The sequence below is a fragment of the Suncus etruscus genome, chromosome 2 (assembly GCF_024139225.1).
Source record: "Suncus etruscus isolate mSunEtr1 chromosome 2, mSunEtr1.pri.cur, whole genome shotgun sequence".
Classification (NCBI taxonomy): domain Eukaryota; kingdom Metazoa; phylum Chordata; class Mammalia; order Eulipotyphla; family Soricidae; genus Suncus; species Suncus etruscus.
The window spans coordinates 137,806,808-137,825,715 of NC_064849.1; the positions used below are offsets into that span (position 1 = coordinate 137,806,808).

The 18,908-nt window shown below is 40.7% G+C and overlaps 1 protein-coding gene across 6 annotated transcripts in view; it reads right to left on the minus strand.

The window, feature by feature from the left end:
• SSBP2 (single stranded DNA binding protein 2) overlaps positions 1 to 18,908 on the minus strand; it is a 282,705-nt gene that overhangs the window by 43,484 nt on the left and 220,313 nt on the right. For all 6 annotated transcript variants that reach the window (XM_049766151.1, XM_049766144.1, XM_049766165.1 and 3 more), the window contains 2 exons: positions 6,764 to 6,830; positions 6,019 to 6,089 (listed from right to left, as the gene is read on the minus strand). In XM_049766151.1, coding sequence (XP_049622108.1) covers positions 6,019 to 6,089; positions 6,764 to 6,830 — 138 coding nt within the window. The remainder of the gene's footprint in view (positions 1 to 6,018; positions 6,090 to 6,763; positions 6,831 to 18,908) is intronic.

The following is an 18,908-nucleotide window of genomic DNA, read 5'->3' on the forward strand; positions in this document are numbered from 1 at the left end:
AACTTCACCATGATTAAACTAGCTACTCCACACCACACCAGTTTCTCTCTGAATTACCATTGCTCTTATTGTCAGTTTATTTACTTTGCTCTGACACTGCCATTCCTCCAACTTTTATGGCTGCCCAATTTCCTTTTCTGAATACTTTAATTTCACCAACTTTTTAAATGCTGTTATTCTCCAAGTAATAGTCATTTCCTTCTTTTCCATGGTATACATTAATGGATAATCTATCTGCTACTGTTAATTCAACAACTAATTTGTGTGGAATCTCAAATCTTTTGTTTTGATCTCTCTCTCTCTCTCTCTCTCTCTTTTTTTTTTTTTTTTTGGTTTTTGGGCCACACCCAGCGGTGCTCAGGGGTTACTCCTGGCTGTCTGCTCAGAAATAGCTCCTGGCAGGCACAGGGGACCATATGGGACACCAGGATTTGAACCAACCACCTTTGGTCCTGGATTGGCTGCTTGCAAGGCAAACACCACTGTGCTATCTCTCTAGGCCCTTGATTTCTCTCTTAAGCTAGATAACTCCTAGGCATGTTGAATCTCAGGTGAAATTTTTGTCTAGATATCACTTCATATGCAACACATCTAAAAGATCAGCATTTTCTTATTGCTGTCTTTTGTATCTGCCTTCTTCAGTGTTTTGCCATTCCCTTTCCATTAGCCTGAGTAGGCTTTTGTTTTCTTTCAAACCCCTGATCAGGTCAGTTACCAAAGCCAACTGAATCTACCTATGAAACAACTCTTGCAATGGTACTCTCTTTCATGTCACTGATTCTTTGTCTACATAGGAGGTCACTGAATCATGTTAAATGATTTCTCTGACATTCTCTTTCCCCTTCCAATCTTTATTTTGCACTGTCTCCAGAACTGTTCCTATAATGCAGTCCTCTTATACCACATAAAAGTCATGACAACCCACATTCTCTACTGAATAAAATTTACACTCCTTTGAATGGATCTCTATGGTAAGCTATATAGCAACATATAGCCTATATTTCCTGCCCTATTTCTTAGAATTCTTGCCTTCTTACCTTCCTCTCAACTCTACTCGCCTCCAGTTTGTATATTTAATGATGTACAAAAAATAACCCCACACACTACACATTTATATTCAGGTTAACTCATCTGGTTTTCCTTTCTGCATAGTATGCTAAGATAACAAGGAAATATTTCACGAGAGATCTATTAACTCAATAGAATAACCACAGAATATATTAACTAGTTATTTGTTTTTCTTATTATTGTCATTTGCCTTCAAAAATCTTTTTTTAATGTTCAAAATTTGTGTTCAAAATTTCCAAATTATTGGAACTGTTTCTACTCCAGCCTTCAGGTTATTGGTTTAAAGGGTAGCAGCTTTTAAGCATGGTGGTAGCAAAAGCAGTTACGGGAAGGAGATCCTGAGAAGATAGTCTTTGGGAACAAAAATGAAATGGTAAACTATAATAGAAATGCTTCCCAGGGAGTTTCCTCTTCTATTTTAGGCTTAGAAGCTCTGTGTTTTATTTTATCAAAGAAAATGTTATGTTTTCCTTATAGTTCTTGACACAGAACATTGGCTTAAATCTCTGTTGCCATCGTCCGATTTCCTCTTTTTCTTTTTACATCTGTTTATGGTTCTCCCAATGCTCTATTCAACCTATTTCCTCATCTATAGGCAATAATAACATCTCTCTTATAAACTTATAACAATTAAGTAATATTAAACACCTAACATGCACTATACTGGTACTAAAGCATAATAGTAGGCAAACAAAAATTGTAGCTGCAAATTTTTTAATCACTACCTTTAAAGGACTAAATGAGTCCTCTTCTCATCAGCACCCCTAACAGACTTTTTTTCTGGATTAAGTAAAGACCTCTTGGTGTGAGTATACATCAGTCCTTCATAGTTTTTTCCCCCTGCTGCATAACAGCTCTTTATGTATCTGCATCTCTTGCTAAACAATAAATAACCAATGGTCAGAGTTCGATTGTCTTGCCATTTGAAATTAGAGGTCAAGTACCACAATACTTAGGTGTACAGAAAATGAGTAAGAAGTCACTAACTGAAACTTTCGTAAATTTGCAAAATATTTTCATGTGCAAAAAAAAATTGAAGCAAAATAAAAACAGTAAAATAGCAACTGACTTTCTAAGTAGTATTCACAAAGGCAGAATGGGAACAGCTAAATTAGAATCCCTGAATTTTAAAGCCAATAGCAGCTATACAATTCCATCTGGTTTAATCTCCCTCCAATGCAATGATCCTGACAAAAGGGCTGTTTAGATTCTGGAAAGTTATAAAGTTTATACTTTATTGGAAAGTTTTATTTCTAGAAAGTTCTTCCCTATATTGATCCAAATGCTGCTCTGACTTAAATTTGAACACAGAATCGATTTTCTTTCTTGTCACAGATAATTTAACATATTTTTCATATCAAGACTTCTCGATCTTGTACTTGATTTGGAAATCCTATTATTATCCTATTATTGATAAATTTCTATTTGTATGTGAATCTAACAGAACTAGAACTAGTAGCTTAGTGTTGGTAGTTGTTTTTCTACTAATCATAAGGTCTCCACTGCATGTAAGAACAAGCTAAGTATCTTATTCCAAAAACAAGTAGAAGTATAATTTAAAATACTATATAAGATATTTTTTCTTGATTAGATAAATTTGCTTTTCTTGATTAAATTTGCCTTTTTTCTTGATTAGATAAATTTGCTTTATCTAATCAAAAATTTAGGTTTAATATAAATTAATGATTGAAAAATATGCCAAGGTTTGGAACAGAAATTTTTTATTATTTTTGGGTCACACATGATTGTGTTCAGAGCTAACTTCTGGCTATGCACTCAGGAATTAATTACTTCAGGTGGGTTCAAGGGACCCATATGGAGTGCCGGAGATTGGGCCCAGGTCTGCTGCATAAAAGACAAGCAAATAACTTGAACTATTATTACACCAGCCCCTGAAATAAAATTTTGTTTCTTCATTCCTCTAACCATTAATCATGCTTATATTCTAGATGTACACTTTACCTAACTCAACATATTGAGTAAGTTGATTATAGATATTTATCTAGCAATACACTCAATAGATAACTACTTTCCCTCTTCACACTGAGCTTTTATCTGTGATGAAATGTGAGATAAGTACTTTGTTTGCACATTTAGCTAGAGATAATATACCAGGGACATTCTATAATTCAACTAAAAAATGCATTATGCTTTTGGGTAGCATCTATGTGATTAAATACTTTTTAGGAGTTGCTTTTTTATTATCTTACAAGAAACAGCTAATGTTTATTAGATATCTTATAATGCATGTTTTATGTGCTAGGTGATAAAATGTTTCAAAAGAATCTTCCCTTTCCAAATGATTTTATTGACATAAAGAGACAGTACATATAGGAGGAAAGGCACTTGCCACACATGCCAACAAGCCTGGGTAAATTCCAAGCACTATATATGGACCCCTGAGTAATGCAAGGGATCATTCCTGAACACAGGAACTGAGCCTTAGAGCCAAGAATTGTCCCTTAGCACTTCTGGCTATGGTCCACTCTCTCAACAAATAGAAACTAAAAATACCAAATAATTTTATTTCACATTTATATTAATAATGTCTATTTTTATTTAAGTAAATTATAGTTATATAAAATTTCCTGTAATACCTTATATTTAGTAGTGATTTTTAAAAGTTCAAAAGTTCAAGAAATAAAAGATGATACAAGGAAATGAAAAAAAAGTTTAAAAGTTGTTATTGGTATTTCTGTTTTCTGAGGCAGACTCAGACTAAAACAATTTATTTATCTCAAATTATAAACAAAACTAGCAAGGAAAAAGCTAACCTAAATGGTAAAAAAAAATTAAGTGATTATTCACCATAAATGTTTTCTTTGTATTTTAACTACTTGTAACATAAAACACAAATACATAGATATTTAAGCTTTTTTTTTTTTTTTTTTTTTGGGTCACACCCGGCGTTGCTCAGAGGTGACTCCTGGCTGTCTGCTCAGAAATAGCTCCTGGCAGGCACAGGACACCATATGGGACACCGGAATTCGAACTAACCACCTTTGGTCCTGGATCGGCTGCTTGCAAGGCAAATGCTGCTGTGCTATCTCTCCGGGCCCAGATATTTAAGCTTTTACTTTCTCCATTTTCTTTTTTTTTTTTTTTTTGGTTTTTGGGCCACACCCGTTTGACGCTCAGGGGTTACTCCTGGCTATGTGCTCAGAAATCGCCCCTGGCTTGGGGGGACCATATGGGACGCCGGGGGATCGAACCGTGGTCCTTCCTTGGCTAGCGCTTGCAAGGCAGACACCTTACCTCCAGCGCCACCTACCCGGCCCCTACTTTCTCCATTTTCAAGTGATGTTCTTACAGCTGTTTCTATAGCTTATGCAAGTAGTTGTATCTTCACAACTGACTAATACCAGACTCTAATGTTTGGTCCCTCAAAATAGGATCAGAAGAGGGTAGAAATAAAATATTTTTAATATCAAATCAAAGTTTTATGATATTTTTAAAAAAAATAGAAATGAACTAATTTTGATTGAAATTCATTTTTAATGACTTTGAGGATGTTTTATGGTATATATATTTTTTTCCTTTTTGTTTTTGGGGCACACCTGGTGGCATTCAGAGGTTACACCTGGTTTTGCACTCAGATATTAATCCTGGCAGGCTTAGGGGACCATATAGGATACTAGGGATTGAACCTGGGTCAACTGCGTTCAAGGCAAACACTCTACTCTCTGTAATAGCACTCCAGCCCGGTTGTGTATATTTTTATAGTGGTTTTCTTCCTCATAAAATGCGGCAGCTCAGAAAATTTTTGTTAGATATGCTTTATTCTATAATATAGTTAGTATTTGAGTTAGTAAACTAAGTAAATCACATTATTTGTGTTAGATTCTCAATTCTCTAACTCCTTCAATCAAACAAAATACTAATTTAATTTTTTATAAACAGATCATAAAACAAATTCTTAAAATTATCAAGCTTATAAATAGGTTATACAGCTATTTTGGCTTATAACATTCGAACCTATGTTATATGAGTAAGAAATATTATGTTTTGTACTTCTGATTCATTTCTTTCAAATATGGTATTTGAAAATTTTCTGTGCCATGTAGTTTTCCAACAGACACACAGAATTTATTTTTAGCCAACATATACTATAAGCTTAACAAATGCCAATAACATGAATGTTTCAGTCTCAGTGTACACAACCAGAACTTTTAATTAAAAATTGGCTAACTTTGATCTAAGCTTATCGTTCTATGCTTGATATCATGTTTCATTTCAATGTTCATTTATATAAAGTTAAAAGAATTAGGGTTATTGTGATTGTAATAACCATGTCCGAAGGTAAATAAGGTTCTATATAGTAAATTGTTGATTGGATTTAAAAGCATGAATGAATGTTTTATGTTGCTTATCCTCCTTAATTTTTGATCACCTATTTAATCTAGTAATTATTTTTATTACAATTTCTATATTTTTTTGTGATAGCAAAAGAATAATAGACATCTTTTATAATACTTAGGCATTTCTGGGCAGTGTTTTTTCTCAAATAAATAAAAACCATATAATAGATCCTGTTAAAGCATGGCCTTTGGCACATGTGTTGCCTGGGTACATAGTGCCCGAGCATTTTCCCCTCCCTCTCCCTTCTTGAGATGTATACTTTCCTATTTCCATGCTGTTTGTTTACCAGGGCTCTCTCTGCCTTTGGAGAACCCTAGGCTCTCTCTTGAGAATGTTACTCACTCTCTTTCTTTTCCTCTCCCGCCCTTTCCCCAATATCTCCAAATAAAATCTGCTATACTTAAAAAAAAGAAAAAGAAGTATGGCCTATTGCATTAACTTTGGAGAAGTCACAGATATTATGTTTTTTCAGGCCTAGAACTATGTTATATTATACTTTAGCTCACATTTTAAAAGTCAACAACTAAGATGCTTTAAATACAGGACAAAGACAAAAGACTCAGCATTTAGCTTTCTGCTCTGATTATTTACCTGTGGTCCTAAGGGCACCATTCCTCTTGGAGGAGTCATTCTCTGCATTGGCCCACCCATATTTGGATGTCCTAAAAATAAAAATAAAAGGATAAGAAGATGTTAGCAATGTAATGCACATGAGGGCCTCATCCAGAAGTAGCAGCTGCCTCTATATTTGGTATTATGATTTCTTATTTACAAAGGGTCTGAGCTACTCGTTTCATCTGATCTTGTCTGCCATGGCCATGTTTCTGTTTCCAACCCACATTCTCACTAATATCTGGAGATTAAAATTTTCTTCCTACTCTGCATTAAATTATATATCTCACACCATTTGCATCTTTCCTTCAAACAGCACAATAGAGATATACACATCTATGGTACTTTAATAACTCTAGCAAAGGACCTGCTAAATTAATCAAGTTACTAGTTTCCCACCCTCTTTCTATCTGCTCAGTTTTCAGGTGAACTAACTTCTCTACATGAATAAGGGAGAAAAAAAGCATAAATGATAGTCACTTGAATGCCAACTTGTTAAAAATGGCAGGAAAGAATTTTTGATATTTAATTATCCTGCTTCTTATGTGACTGCCTTCACAATAATGCATAATTGTTCGATGAAAATCTAACACGGACATGTTACCTGCAACAGTCCAGTTTGCACAATTATGGAAAGTTTATACAAATGATTTTTCTTAAAATATTTTTTATTTTTCATTGAGAATCTAAACATCAATAATACTTTTGACTTTAAAGTAGTCACCTTGTTGTCGGGTAGGGTCCATTCCACTGGGAAGTAATGGCTGACTTCCTGGGACACCTCCAAGTGCCTAGCATATTTAGTCAAACAGAATAAGATAAAATATTGTAAATACTTAGAAAATAAGTAACTTAACAATTGTCTTAATATCCTTATGATTGCAGAATGTATTTCAGACTTCACAGTATTCCTTAGAGTTCACTGAAAATATTTTATAGGTTGATCACTGACTCAAAGCTTAAGTTCCTAATTTTTTTTTGTTTGTTTTTTGGGCTACACCCAGTGACACAGTTAGGGGTTACTCCTGGCTATATGCTCAGAAATCTCTCCTGGCTTGGGGGACCATATGGGATGCTGGGGATTGAATCATGGTCCATCCTAGGTTGGCTGCATGCAAGGCAAATGCCCTACCACCCTGGCCCCATAAATTGCTAATTCTTAAAAGAATTATGTTTTACCAAATTTTGAGCAAAAATATATGTGTTTGAGAAGATAAAACCCTAGTCAGGAATTGTTCTATTTGCTTTAAAATTTAATTTAATTAACTTATTAGTTTAATAAGTTACTGAAGTAACTTATTTTAAAATATAAGCTCTTTTAAACTACAGATTTCACTTATTTGGGATTATAGTAGAACTATAATGTCTAGAGGCCAATGGAATTTTTGGTAGTCGCATTTTCCTAAGAAACTAAGTTTGAATAATTTAACTGCAGGCGAAAGACACCTGGAGCAGTAAGAGATGGAAATTAACAGACAGGGTTTATGTTATATAGAAGTGTTACACTGTAAGTAATTTTAAATTCTACAAAGTCTGTACACAGATAGACATAAGTAGTTGAGAATTTCCACACATTACTTTAACTAAAAATTTTATTAAGTTAATCCTTAAAAATCATTAAAAATTTGATAGTAAAGGGTTTATATATCCAAATCCTAATTTTTCTTGATTTTTTAAAACTTGGAATCCCATTGAAAGGTGCTATTCCTTAGGGTGTATAAAACTGCTTTCTTTTTTACAATTAATATATATGAATTGAATTCCTGCTGAATGACCTGTTACCTACTTATCTTTCCAACCTATTTCTTGAGGTTAGCTGACTGATATTCTGAGTCACAGAAGAAATCTCACAGTTGGCCAAATGAAAATAATAATAGTAATGATCTCTCTTCAAAAGATGTTGTCCACATCCTTACATATTTTATATCTAAATCTAAGGATCACTTCCTAACAAATTCTTACATATAAACACAGTCTTAAATTATCCTTGTTGGTTAATTTTCCTTTCTGTTTCTTTCTTTTTCCTTTCCTTTCTTTCATTATTAAAAACAGAGAAAAATTGCATTAACATACAAAGGGTTCCCATATACCCTGACAGTGATTGTTAACTGTTGCTAACACTGTATGCCTTATCTGCCATTTACCTTTTTTTCTGCATCATGCCAGTCTGCTCCTCTCTCCCTCCCTCTCCCCCCTCTCTCTGCAGACATTTGTCTCATCACTCCTATCAACTAGAGTATAGTTTTCTTAAACTAGTTACTCTACATAATCACAAGGTCATATTTCAGCTTTAGCACTGACACAAAGCTATCCACCATGCCAAAAAAAACTAAAAACAAAAAACAAACAAAAAAATTTTGCCATTTGTATCAATAATGTTTTCTTTCTCCTTCTTGGATTGGAATCTCACAGAACACATGTTGCATTTAGTTGTCACATCTATATACTTTTCCAAGGACTAATATTTTAGTTATTTTCTATCCTGTCTTCAATAGCTTTAGAGAGAAAGTTCTAAATTCTATAGGACAATAATCTGATATTTATCCTTGACACATGCATAGTTTCTTTATCCTCAAAAGGAATACTGGAGAAATAGTGGTATACTCCATATATAATACTAAAGAATACATAAAGTTGGGTGGTGATGTTTATTGCTATTGGTGATATTAAGTTTTCTGAATGTGTTGGTTTTTACCATAAGACTAGTATCTTCCCCTTTGTAATGACTACATTTAGTACTAGAGCTCATCTGAGATTAATTAGTCCTTTTCCAGGTATTCCATACTTCATCAACACGTTATTAATCAATTAGCATCCACAGATAACCCCTAACTACTGTTAATAGTTACTAAATGGACATATCATACAGTGATAATTCTTTTCTACACTTGATCTTTTATATTTCAGTGAAAGTAGATGGTCTCTTATTTTTAAGTTTACTATTTAATATTTCATTACTCAAGTAAAGATTTTTCAGATCCTATTTATTCAGTGGTTTATAGTCATTATAACATTATAGGTATTCAAGATTTGGCTAGTGGGTAGATTCTACAGTTGATTTTTCTGGCATGCCTCTTTTATATTTTCAGCATTTTATTACTGGCTCCAGGTCCATCTCATACATTTTTTGCTGGCATACTTCAGAAATAGACCTTTATTCTAAGAGCCTTAAGTTTCTTTCTAAGAAAGACTTTCTTTCAAAGAAAGTCTTGATTAAGGTATTCAACCTCAGTGTGTTCCATTACTTTCAGACGCTATCAATAGAGGATGAATACAAAAATTTGTATTGTGTATATGTCCATAAAAATAAATCTATGGCTATCTCTGTGTGGGGATCTATGGTAATACACATACCATAAAGTCACACATTTCAACACCAAGTCAGTGTTGGTGTTGAACTAGAATTGGAATTCCAATCTAAAACTTCTGAAGTACTTTTCATTTTCTTCTTTTCTGTTAATATATTTTATCCTATAACAAGAAACCTTATTTTCATTATCTTCAATATCTTTTACTGGTATTCTGAGTCAATGTATTTATTTGCTTAGAATATCCAATCTCCCAGCCACAATGGTTATTTCTTCTTTCTGCTACCTCTGTGTGATTCTTCCTGCACCTTTCTGAGCATTTTAACATTCAGAGATGGTAAGGGCTTTTATAGAATTTTGTACTTTGTTTTCAGAGAACTTAAATATTATCGTGGCTTGTTTTCTTTTCTTTATCTACATAGTAAGCTCTAAGAGAGTGTAAACTCATCTGTGCCTACTGACTCAAAGTAATAAATATTTATTGAACAAATAAATAGAACAGGGTCTCAAAATAGACATATTCAGGAATTATCAGAGGTGAAGTCATAGACTGGAATTGACTTCAACGAGACACAAGATTAGAACAATAAAATATATATTTATGTTAAAATACCAAGAAGAAATAGAAAAGGTAACAAAAACTGAATACATATGAAATTAGAAAGGGGGCTGCACCAACATTTTAGAAAACATGAGTTTTATGAAAAAAGAAGTGGTTAACACCTGTCAAAAAGTCATAAGAAGTAAATTAGGAGGAAGACTAAAAAGGAAGACTGAAAAATAATCAACAATATTTTCAATCATATGTTGAAGTTCTTTATTTTATCCAAGTACTTAAGGGTTTATTATTTGCAATTTTTGTTGTAATGCCATATCACACCCAGGGCCACCTGCAAGGCAAGTATTTACTGCTGAGCCACATCATCAGTTCCATTAGAGTTTTTAGCTTATTTGTTTTGGTTTTGGAGCCACACCTGGTAATGTGTAGGGCTTATTCCTAGCTCTACATACAGGGATCACACTTGGTGGCAATCTAGGGGTCATATGGAGTGACTGGGATGAAACCTGGGTCAGATAAGACAAGCATTTACTTACTGCAGTATATCTCCCCCTCTGGTTATACTTTTAAACTCTGGGTTTCGATTCTGAATTTCTAAATCTCTTTGACGAGAAGAGCACTACACTGGAAACAATGTTCCTGAAAGTTTTACTTTTTCTTTTTGATCCACACTGTATGTGCTCAGAGCTTATTACTGACTCTGCACTCTGCTACTCCCTAGCAGTGCTTAGTGGACCACATGTGGTACTGGAATCAAACCCCTAGACAAGGGTAGTGTCTTACTTGCTGTACTCTCTCTGCTCATGATTTATTTTTCTTCTTGATCTTTGAATATCAGAACAATCAATGAGTCTGTTTCTATTAATTACTAAATATATATCTTTAAAAATATTGATCAGAGTATATTGTCTTTCAAAATGAATGTCATTATCAAAATTTGACTTTTTAGTGATTAGTATTTATCTTTTAAAATAACTCACTAACCTTTAAGTTATTTTTATAAATTCTGGAATGTCCATATTATGATTTTGGGTATCATAAATTGCATAATTATTGTTTTGTTTCAACCTTTATTACCAGAAAAATGTACATGTTGTATTGTTGATATTAAATTCAGATTTGTTTGATCATAAATTTTGATATATACTCTTAGTATTCTAAAAAAAAGTCTTCACTTTGTGAGACTAAAATAATCATATAGTTGGTAATGTATTTGCCTTGCACATGGGTGACTGGGTTTGATCCCCCAGTTGGTCTCCCAGTCACCACTAGGAGTAATTACTGAATCTCAACCAGGAGTAACCCCTGAGCAGTCCTGGGTGTGTCCTTAAACCAGAACAAAGATCTTCACTTTGACAGAGAAAATAACACTAATCATGGAAGTACTTAATAGCGCAGAGTCATAAGTAACCCTGGGCACTGTTAGGTGTGGCCCACAACTAGCAAAAGACTATACTGCTAAGTATGTATTGCCTAATCCCTAAACCAACTCTCATTAAGGGTTTCTAGATGATGGTGATAAGGTACATGGGCTCTCTTTACAAGGACCTCTAATTCTCTGACATGTCATCTTTAATCGAGTATGAAAAACTTCCACTGGTTTAATCCAGTTTATCTTTGGACAATTCTCACACGATGGCAAACTTTGTTTCTTAAAATGAGTTGATCTGGATCTGAATTCATCTTTTAGATCTGTTTTTGGTTTTTTTCTGCATATAGTGATTCTAATTTTGGCTTTGAAGCCCCTGCGCCCCACACAGGAACAAACTTACCCAGTTTTATACATGAGTAGTCTCCACTTATAAGAAAATGAACTTTCTACTTATTTCTGCTTCTATCTTAGGATCTTTCTATCTAGATTAAAGACTAATTATCTCACCTGAAGTGTAGTAAAGTGAAGCTTGAATAAGAAAATGAACAATAATATGTACTTGTGACCAGTGCAATTGTACCAAGAAGTTAGCTAAATGCTTTACATTTATTCACTTAATGTTAAAATCCTGAGACTGTTATTAATTATTTTTATGAGAAAAATGAGGTTAACATATATGATATGTTAATTTGTCAATAGGTAGCAGAGTCAGTGTATGAGATAAGAGCAATATACTTTAAAGGTTCTAAAAGACAAAGTTTATATTTTAGGGCTTAATATAAAAATATTATTAAAACAGAAACAATTAAATGAAGTATTTTTTGCTTCATTAAAGGGTTTAGTTCACAGAGGCTGGAGAGACAGTGGATAAAGGATAATAATAATAAAGAATTAAAGCACTAGCTTTGTATTCAGCTGATCCCAAAAGTTTGATCCCCAGTACCACACAGACCCCTGAGCACTGCCAAAGTAATCCGAATGCAGAGCTGCACTAGTTCTAAGTACCAATGGGTGTGTCTCAACCACTCTCCCACACCAATCCTTTAATTCCAAAGGTAGACTATGATTCTGGTGTATACTTCCTTGCATCATTGCACTTTAAACTAAATAGAATATAAATTTTCACTGATGTTGAAAACAATGATTTTAACAATGTAATCATGATAAAATTCAGTTGACAATTTGAATCTATACATTTTTTTAAATAACCCCCTCAATGATATGGAGTACCATATAATTAAGAAAATTTAAAACTGGAAGGAGATTTATAATATCCGAGACCATTTTCATTTAGTGACAATAAAACCTAGGCAAGAGAGGTTAAGTGACTTGCTCAAACTAACATATTTCTATGCAGTGGAACTAAGACTCTTGACACAACTGAGGTTGCTCAACAACGCTATCAATAGTATTTTTCTGTTAAAAGTAATGTCAGGGGGCTGGAGAGATAGCATGAAGGTAGTGCATTTGCCTTGCATGCAAAAGAATGGTGGTTCGAATCTCGGCATCCCATATGGTCCCCCCAAAGCCTGCCAGGAGTGATTTCTGAGCGTAGAGCCAGGAGTAACCCCTGAGTGCTGCCGCGTGTGACCCAAAAACAACAACAATAAAAACAACAAGTAATGTTAGGCTGGAGAAATGGCTCAAATTGTTGGAGCACATGCTTTACATACAGGAAGTTCAGGTTCAATTTCTAGTAAACCAGCAACTCCTGAGCATCACTAGGTGTAACTCCCCCCCCAAATCATGTTGATTAAACATATTAAATACGAAGAAAGGCTACATTCAGTAAAGGAAGATGTCTGTCTCCAAAGTGAAGCTTACCATTTTATGTTTCTTTTTACCTTATTTCAAACACTGTAACTACTTTTTGAACCCTTTGGTCACATATGAATATTTTCATTAAAATTAATAAAGTTAAAAATAAAGTTTCCCAGTTGTTCCATCACAAGTATTCAAAGATGCCCTGAGTACTAAAACTACTGTCCTGAGAATGCAGATGACATTTTCTTCACCCATAAAGTACTAATGATGGCTGCTACAACAGAATGCCACCTCCATAGCAAGGACTGGCACTGATGCTTCTCCATATCTAGAATGGTGCCATGCATAAAATAATCAAAAAATTGTTTGTTGGAGTCAGGCAGGAGGAGGTTTGGCAGGCCCACGCCATGCCAGAGGCCTGCTTGTCCAGGCCTAGGGGGGGTGCGGGATTTGGGTAACCCCAGCACCCCTCTGCCGCCTTGCTCCAGATCTCCAGGGCTTCCCCGGGCCACACCCCTGGGCAAGCCGGTGAGTTGGGTCCCTTGGTGGAGCTTGAAGGACCCTAGGCCTTCCCCCACTATCCATGCGGCTCCTTAGGGAGGGTCTGGGTGGGGCTCTGAACTTCTGTTCTCCCAGCTTCTTGAAGGATCTCTCCTTCCTGGGAGCCGGGAGTCAGGCAGGAGGAGGTTTGGCAGGCCCACGCCATGCCAGAGGCCTGCTTGGCCAGGCCTAGGGGGGGTGCGGGATTTGGGTAACCCCAGCACCCCTCTACCGCCTTGCTCCAGATCTCCAGGGCTTCCCCGGGCCACACCCCTGGGCAAGCTGGTGAGTTGGGTCCCTTGGTGGAGCTTGAAGGACCCTAGGCCTTCCCCCACTATCCATGCGGCTCCTTAGGGAGGGTCTGGGTGGGGCTCTGAACTTCTGTTCTCCCAGCTTCTTGAAGGATCTCTCCTTCCTGGGAGCCGGGAGTCAGGCAGGAGGAGGTTTGGCAGGCCCACGCCATGCCAGAGGCCTGCTTGGCCAGGCCTAAGGGGGGTGCGGGATTTGGGTAACCCCAGCACCCCTCTGCCGCCTTGCTCCAGATCTCCAGGGCTTCCCCGGGCCACACCCCTGGGCAAGCCGGTGAGTTGGGTCCCTTGGTGGAGCTTGAAGGACCCTAGGCCTTCCCCCACTATCCATGCGGCTCCTTAGGGAGGGTCTGGGTGGGGCTCTGAACTTCTGTTCTCCCAGCTTCTTGAAGGATCTCTCCTTCCTGGGAGCCGGGAGTCAGGCAGGAGGAGGTTTGGCAGGCCCACGCCATGCCAGAGGCCTGCTTGGCCAGGCCTAGGGGGGGTGCGGGATTTGGGTAACCCCAGCACCCCTCTGCTGCCTTGCTCCAGATCTCCAGGGCTTCCCCGGGCCACACCCCTGGGCAAGCCGGTGAGTTGGGTCCCTTGGTGGAGCTTGAAGGACCCTAGGCCTTCCCCCACTATCCATGCGGCTCCTTAGGGAGGGTCTGGGTGGGGCTCTGAACTTCTGTTCTCCCAGCTTCTTGAAGGATCTCTCCTTCCTGGGAGCCGGGAGTCAGGCAGGAGGAGGTTTGGCAGGCCCACGCCATGCCAGAGGCCTGCTTGGCCAGGCCTAGGGGGGGTGCGGGATTTGGGTAACCCCAGCACCCCTCTGCCGCCTTGCTCCAGATCTCCAGGGCTTCCCCGGGCCACACCCCTGGGCAAGCCGGTGAGTTGGGTCCCTTGGTGGAGCTTGAAGGACCCTAGGCCTTCCCCCACTATCCATGCGGCTCCTTAGGGAGGGTCTGGGTGGGGCTCTGAACTTCTGTTCTCCCAGCTTCTTGAAGGATCTCTCCTTCCTGGGAGCCGGGAGTCAGGCAGGAGGAGGTTTGGCAGGCCCACGCCATGCCAGAGGCCTGCTTGGCCAGGCCTAGGGGGGGTGCGGGATTTGGGTAACCCCAGCACCCCTCTGCCGCCTTGCTCCAGATCTCCAGGGCTTCCCCGGGCCACACCCCTGGGCAAGCTGGTGAGTTGGGTCCCTTGGTGGAGCTTGAAGGACCCTAGGCCTTCCCCCACTATCCATGCGGCTCCTTAGGGAGGGTCTGGGTGGGGCTCTGAACTTCTGTTCTCCCAGCTTCTTGAAGGATCTCTCCTTCCTGGGAGCCGGGAGTCAGGCAGGAGGAGGTTTGGCAGGCCCACGCCATGCCAGAGGCCTGCTTGGCCAGGCCTAGGGGGGGTGCGGGATTTGGGTAACCCCAGCACCCCTCTGCCGCCTTGCTCCAGATCTCCAGGGCTTCCCCGGGCCACACCCCTGGGCAAGCCGGTGAGTTGGGTCCCTTGGTGGAGCTTGAAGGACCCTAGGCCTTCCCCCACTATCCATGCGGCTCCTTAGGGAGGGTCTGGGTGGGGCTCTGAACTTCTGTTCTCCCAGCTTCTTGAAGGATCTCTCCTTCCTGGGAGCCGGGAGTCAGGCAGGAGGAGGTTTGGCAGGCCCACGCCATGCCAGAGGCCTGCTTGGCCAGGCCTAGGGGGGGTGCGGGATTTGGGTAACCCCAGCACCCCTCTGCTGCCTTGCTCCAGATCTCCAGGGCTTCCCCGGGCCACACCCCTGGGCAAGCCGGTGAGTTGGGTCCCTTGGTGGAGCTTGAAGGACCCTAGGCCTTCCCCCACTATCCATGCGGCTCCTTAGGGAGGGTCTGGGTGGGGCTCTGAACTTCTGTTCTCCCAGCTTCTTGAAGGATCTCTCCTTCCTGGGAGCCGGGAGTCAGGCAGGAGGAGGTTTGGCAGGCCCACGCCATGCCAGAGGCCTGCTTGGCCAGGCCTAGGGGGGGTGCGGGATTTGGGTAACCCCAGCACCCCTCTGCCGCCTTGCTCCAGATCTCCAGGGCTTCCCCGAGCCACACCCCTGGGCAAGCCGGTGAGTTGGGTCCCTTGGTGGAGCTTGAAGGACCCTAGGCCTTCCCCCACTATCCATGCGGCTCCTTAGGGAGGGTCTGGGTGGGGCTCTGAACTTCTGTTCTCCCAGCTTCTTGAAGGATCTCTCCTTCCTGGGAGCCGGGAGTCAGGCAGGAGGAGGTTTGGCAGGCCCACGCCATGCCAGAGGCCTGCTTGGCCAGGCCTAGGGGGGGTGCGGGATTTGGGTAACCCCAGCACCCCTCTGCCGCCTTGCTCCAGATCTCCAGGGCTTCCCCGGGCCACACCCCTGGGCAAGCTGGTGAGTTGGGTCCCTTGGTGGAGCTTGAAGGACCCTAGGCCTTCCCCCACTATCCATGCGGCTCCTTAGGGAGGGTCTGGGTGGGGCTCTGAACTTCTGTTCTCCCAGCTTCTTGAAGGATCTCTCCTTCCTGGGAGCCGGGAGTCAGGCAGGAGGAGGTTTGGCAGGCCCACGCCATGCCAGAGGCCTGCTTGGCCAGGCCTAGGGGGGGTGCGGGATTTGGGTAACCCCAGCACCCCTCTGCTGCCTTGCTCCAGATCTCCAGGGCTTCCCCGGGCCACACCCCTGGGCAAGCCGGTGAGTTGGGTCCCTTGGTGGAGCTTGAAGGACCCTAGGCCTTCCCCCACTATCCATGCGGCTCCTTAGGGAGGGTCTGGGTGGGGCTCTGAACTTCTGTTCTCCCAGCTTCTTGAAGGATCTCTCCTTCCTGGGAGCCGGGAGTCAGGCAGGAGGAGGTTTGGCAGGCCCACGCCATGCCAGAGGCCTGCTTGTCCAGGCCTAGGGGGGGTGCGGGATTTGGGTAACCCCAGCACCCCTCTGCCGCCTTGCTCCAGATCTCCAGGGCTTCCCCGGGCCACACCCCTGGGCAAGCCGGTGAGTTGGGTCCCTTGGTGGAGCTTGAAGGACCCTAGGCCTTCCCCCACTATCCATGCGGCTCCTTAGGGAGGGTCTGGGTGGGGCTCTGAACTTCTGTTCTCCCAGCTTCTTGAAGGATCTCTCCTTCCTGGGAGCCGGGAGTCAGGCAGGAGGAGGTTTGGCAGGCCCACGCCATGCCAGAGGCCTGCTTGGCCAGGCCTAGGGGGGGTGCGGGATTTGGGTAACCCCAGCACCCCTCTACCGCCTTGCTCCAGATCTCCAGGGCTTCCCCGGGCCACACCCCTGGGCAAGCTGGTGAGTTGGGTCCCTTGGTGGAGCTTGAAGGACCCTAGGCCTTCCCCCACTATCCATGCGGCTCCTTAGGGAGGGTCTGGGTGGGGCTCTGAACTTCTGTTCTCCCAGCTTCTTGAAGGATCTCTCCTTCCTGGGAGCCGGGAGTCAGGCAGGAGGAGGTTTGGCTGGCACTGGTAATCTCTGTCCAGTCTACATTTTCAAAATCGCGCGGGGGCTATTGCCCCCGCGCGCACAAGAAACATTAATAGTACTGTCACAAGAAACATTAATAGTACTCACTATCATTGAATTATGTTTTTATGTATGCAGAATATCCATTTTGTACTCTGCCCTTTTGCATACCCCTTCATAAGTTCATATTTCTCTTTAACTTCTTTAACTCCTATCATCATTACTCCTTTTTTACCCTTTCTAACTTAAGTACTCTTGAGTCCTAATTCACAGACCAAAGTGGTGCCCTAGAGTTAACACCCACACAACTATTTTAAAAGGCATAAAAAGGACACATATCTTTTCAACATTTTATGGGTGTTTTCTTTGACGGCTATAACTTTTGCTAAATACTTTCTTATACAGTGATGATCCCCCCCCATTTTTTTTTTATCTTCTCTTTGTGAACTGCTCAATATGGAATTTGGTGTGAAAGAATCCCTCAGTTTAATACTTATGTTTGAACCAAGTCATGGGTCTTGTTGGAAATGTTCTTATGCCCCCATAGATCTGATAGCACCACGTGGCTTTATATCTTGTTTGCGTAGGCACACTGACATGGGAAAATACTATACATACCAATAAGTTCTTATCTAATAGAAATGGGAACACACAAATCTTGTAGTACAATGAGACCTTACACCCTGAACATTGACATAAAGACCTGGCACAGGCCTCAGAAGAATGGGCATTCTCCATTTACCCCTTGATCTACAGAAGACATTTACAAAACATCCAAGGTTGTATATAACATCACCCGGAGGCATTCCTGTACCAGGGACGACCCTACAGCTGCTCTGACATCGATCTACTCAAAAGAGACATCCCTTAACACTGAGAAAACAACAAGAACAATGACCTGTTTACTGGACAGGGCTTGCTGTATTGCCCCTTTATGGTGAGGTTTGTCTATAACATCACCTGGAAGCAATCCTCTACCACGGAAGACCCTACCACTGCTCAGACATCGTCCTGCTCAAAAGAGACTTCCTTTAACACTGAGAAGACTTAACAACAACAACAACCTGCTTATAGGACAGGGCTTCCTGCATTCCCCTTTCATGGTGAGGTGAAACGAGAAGGCACTCCTTATCATGACTTCAATGTAGGACATGCAGATTCCAGAATCTTTAATACAGAAACATGAGACCAACAACAGAGACTGTGTGATAAGTGTGTTGGCGCTACGGACAATGTCTTGGAGCGAACGATAACTTTCCTGAGGCCTAGAGCTGGTCTTATGCCAGGAAACTTCAGGGGTAGGATCTCTTTGTATTTAGGCCAAGGCTATTCCTTTCCATGCCTCTCATATTTTGGTGGGCCGATGCAAACAACAATTGCCACTCTAACACCGTTTTTACTGTGCTCCTTTGACTCTAATCCTTAAAACACACCCACTTAAAATTTGAGGTTAACTTAAGCTAATATACATGTACATGGAAATGTAAAAAACACTATGCCTCTAATGTTTAAGGAGTTACGTAAGTTTGATGGCTTTAGATTGCCTTGTGTGCTGTTAAGAAATATAATGTGCTACAATCTGGGGACTTGAGGGAAAAAGTAA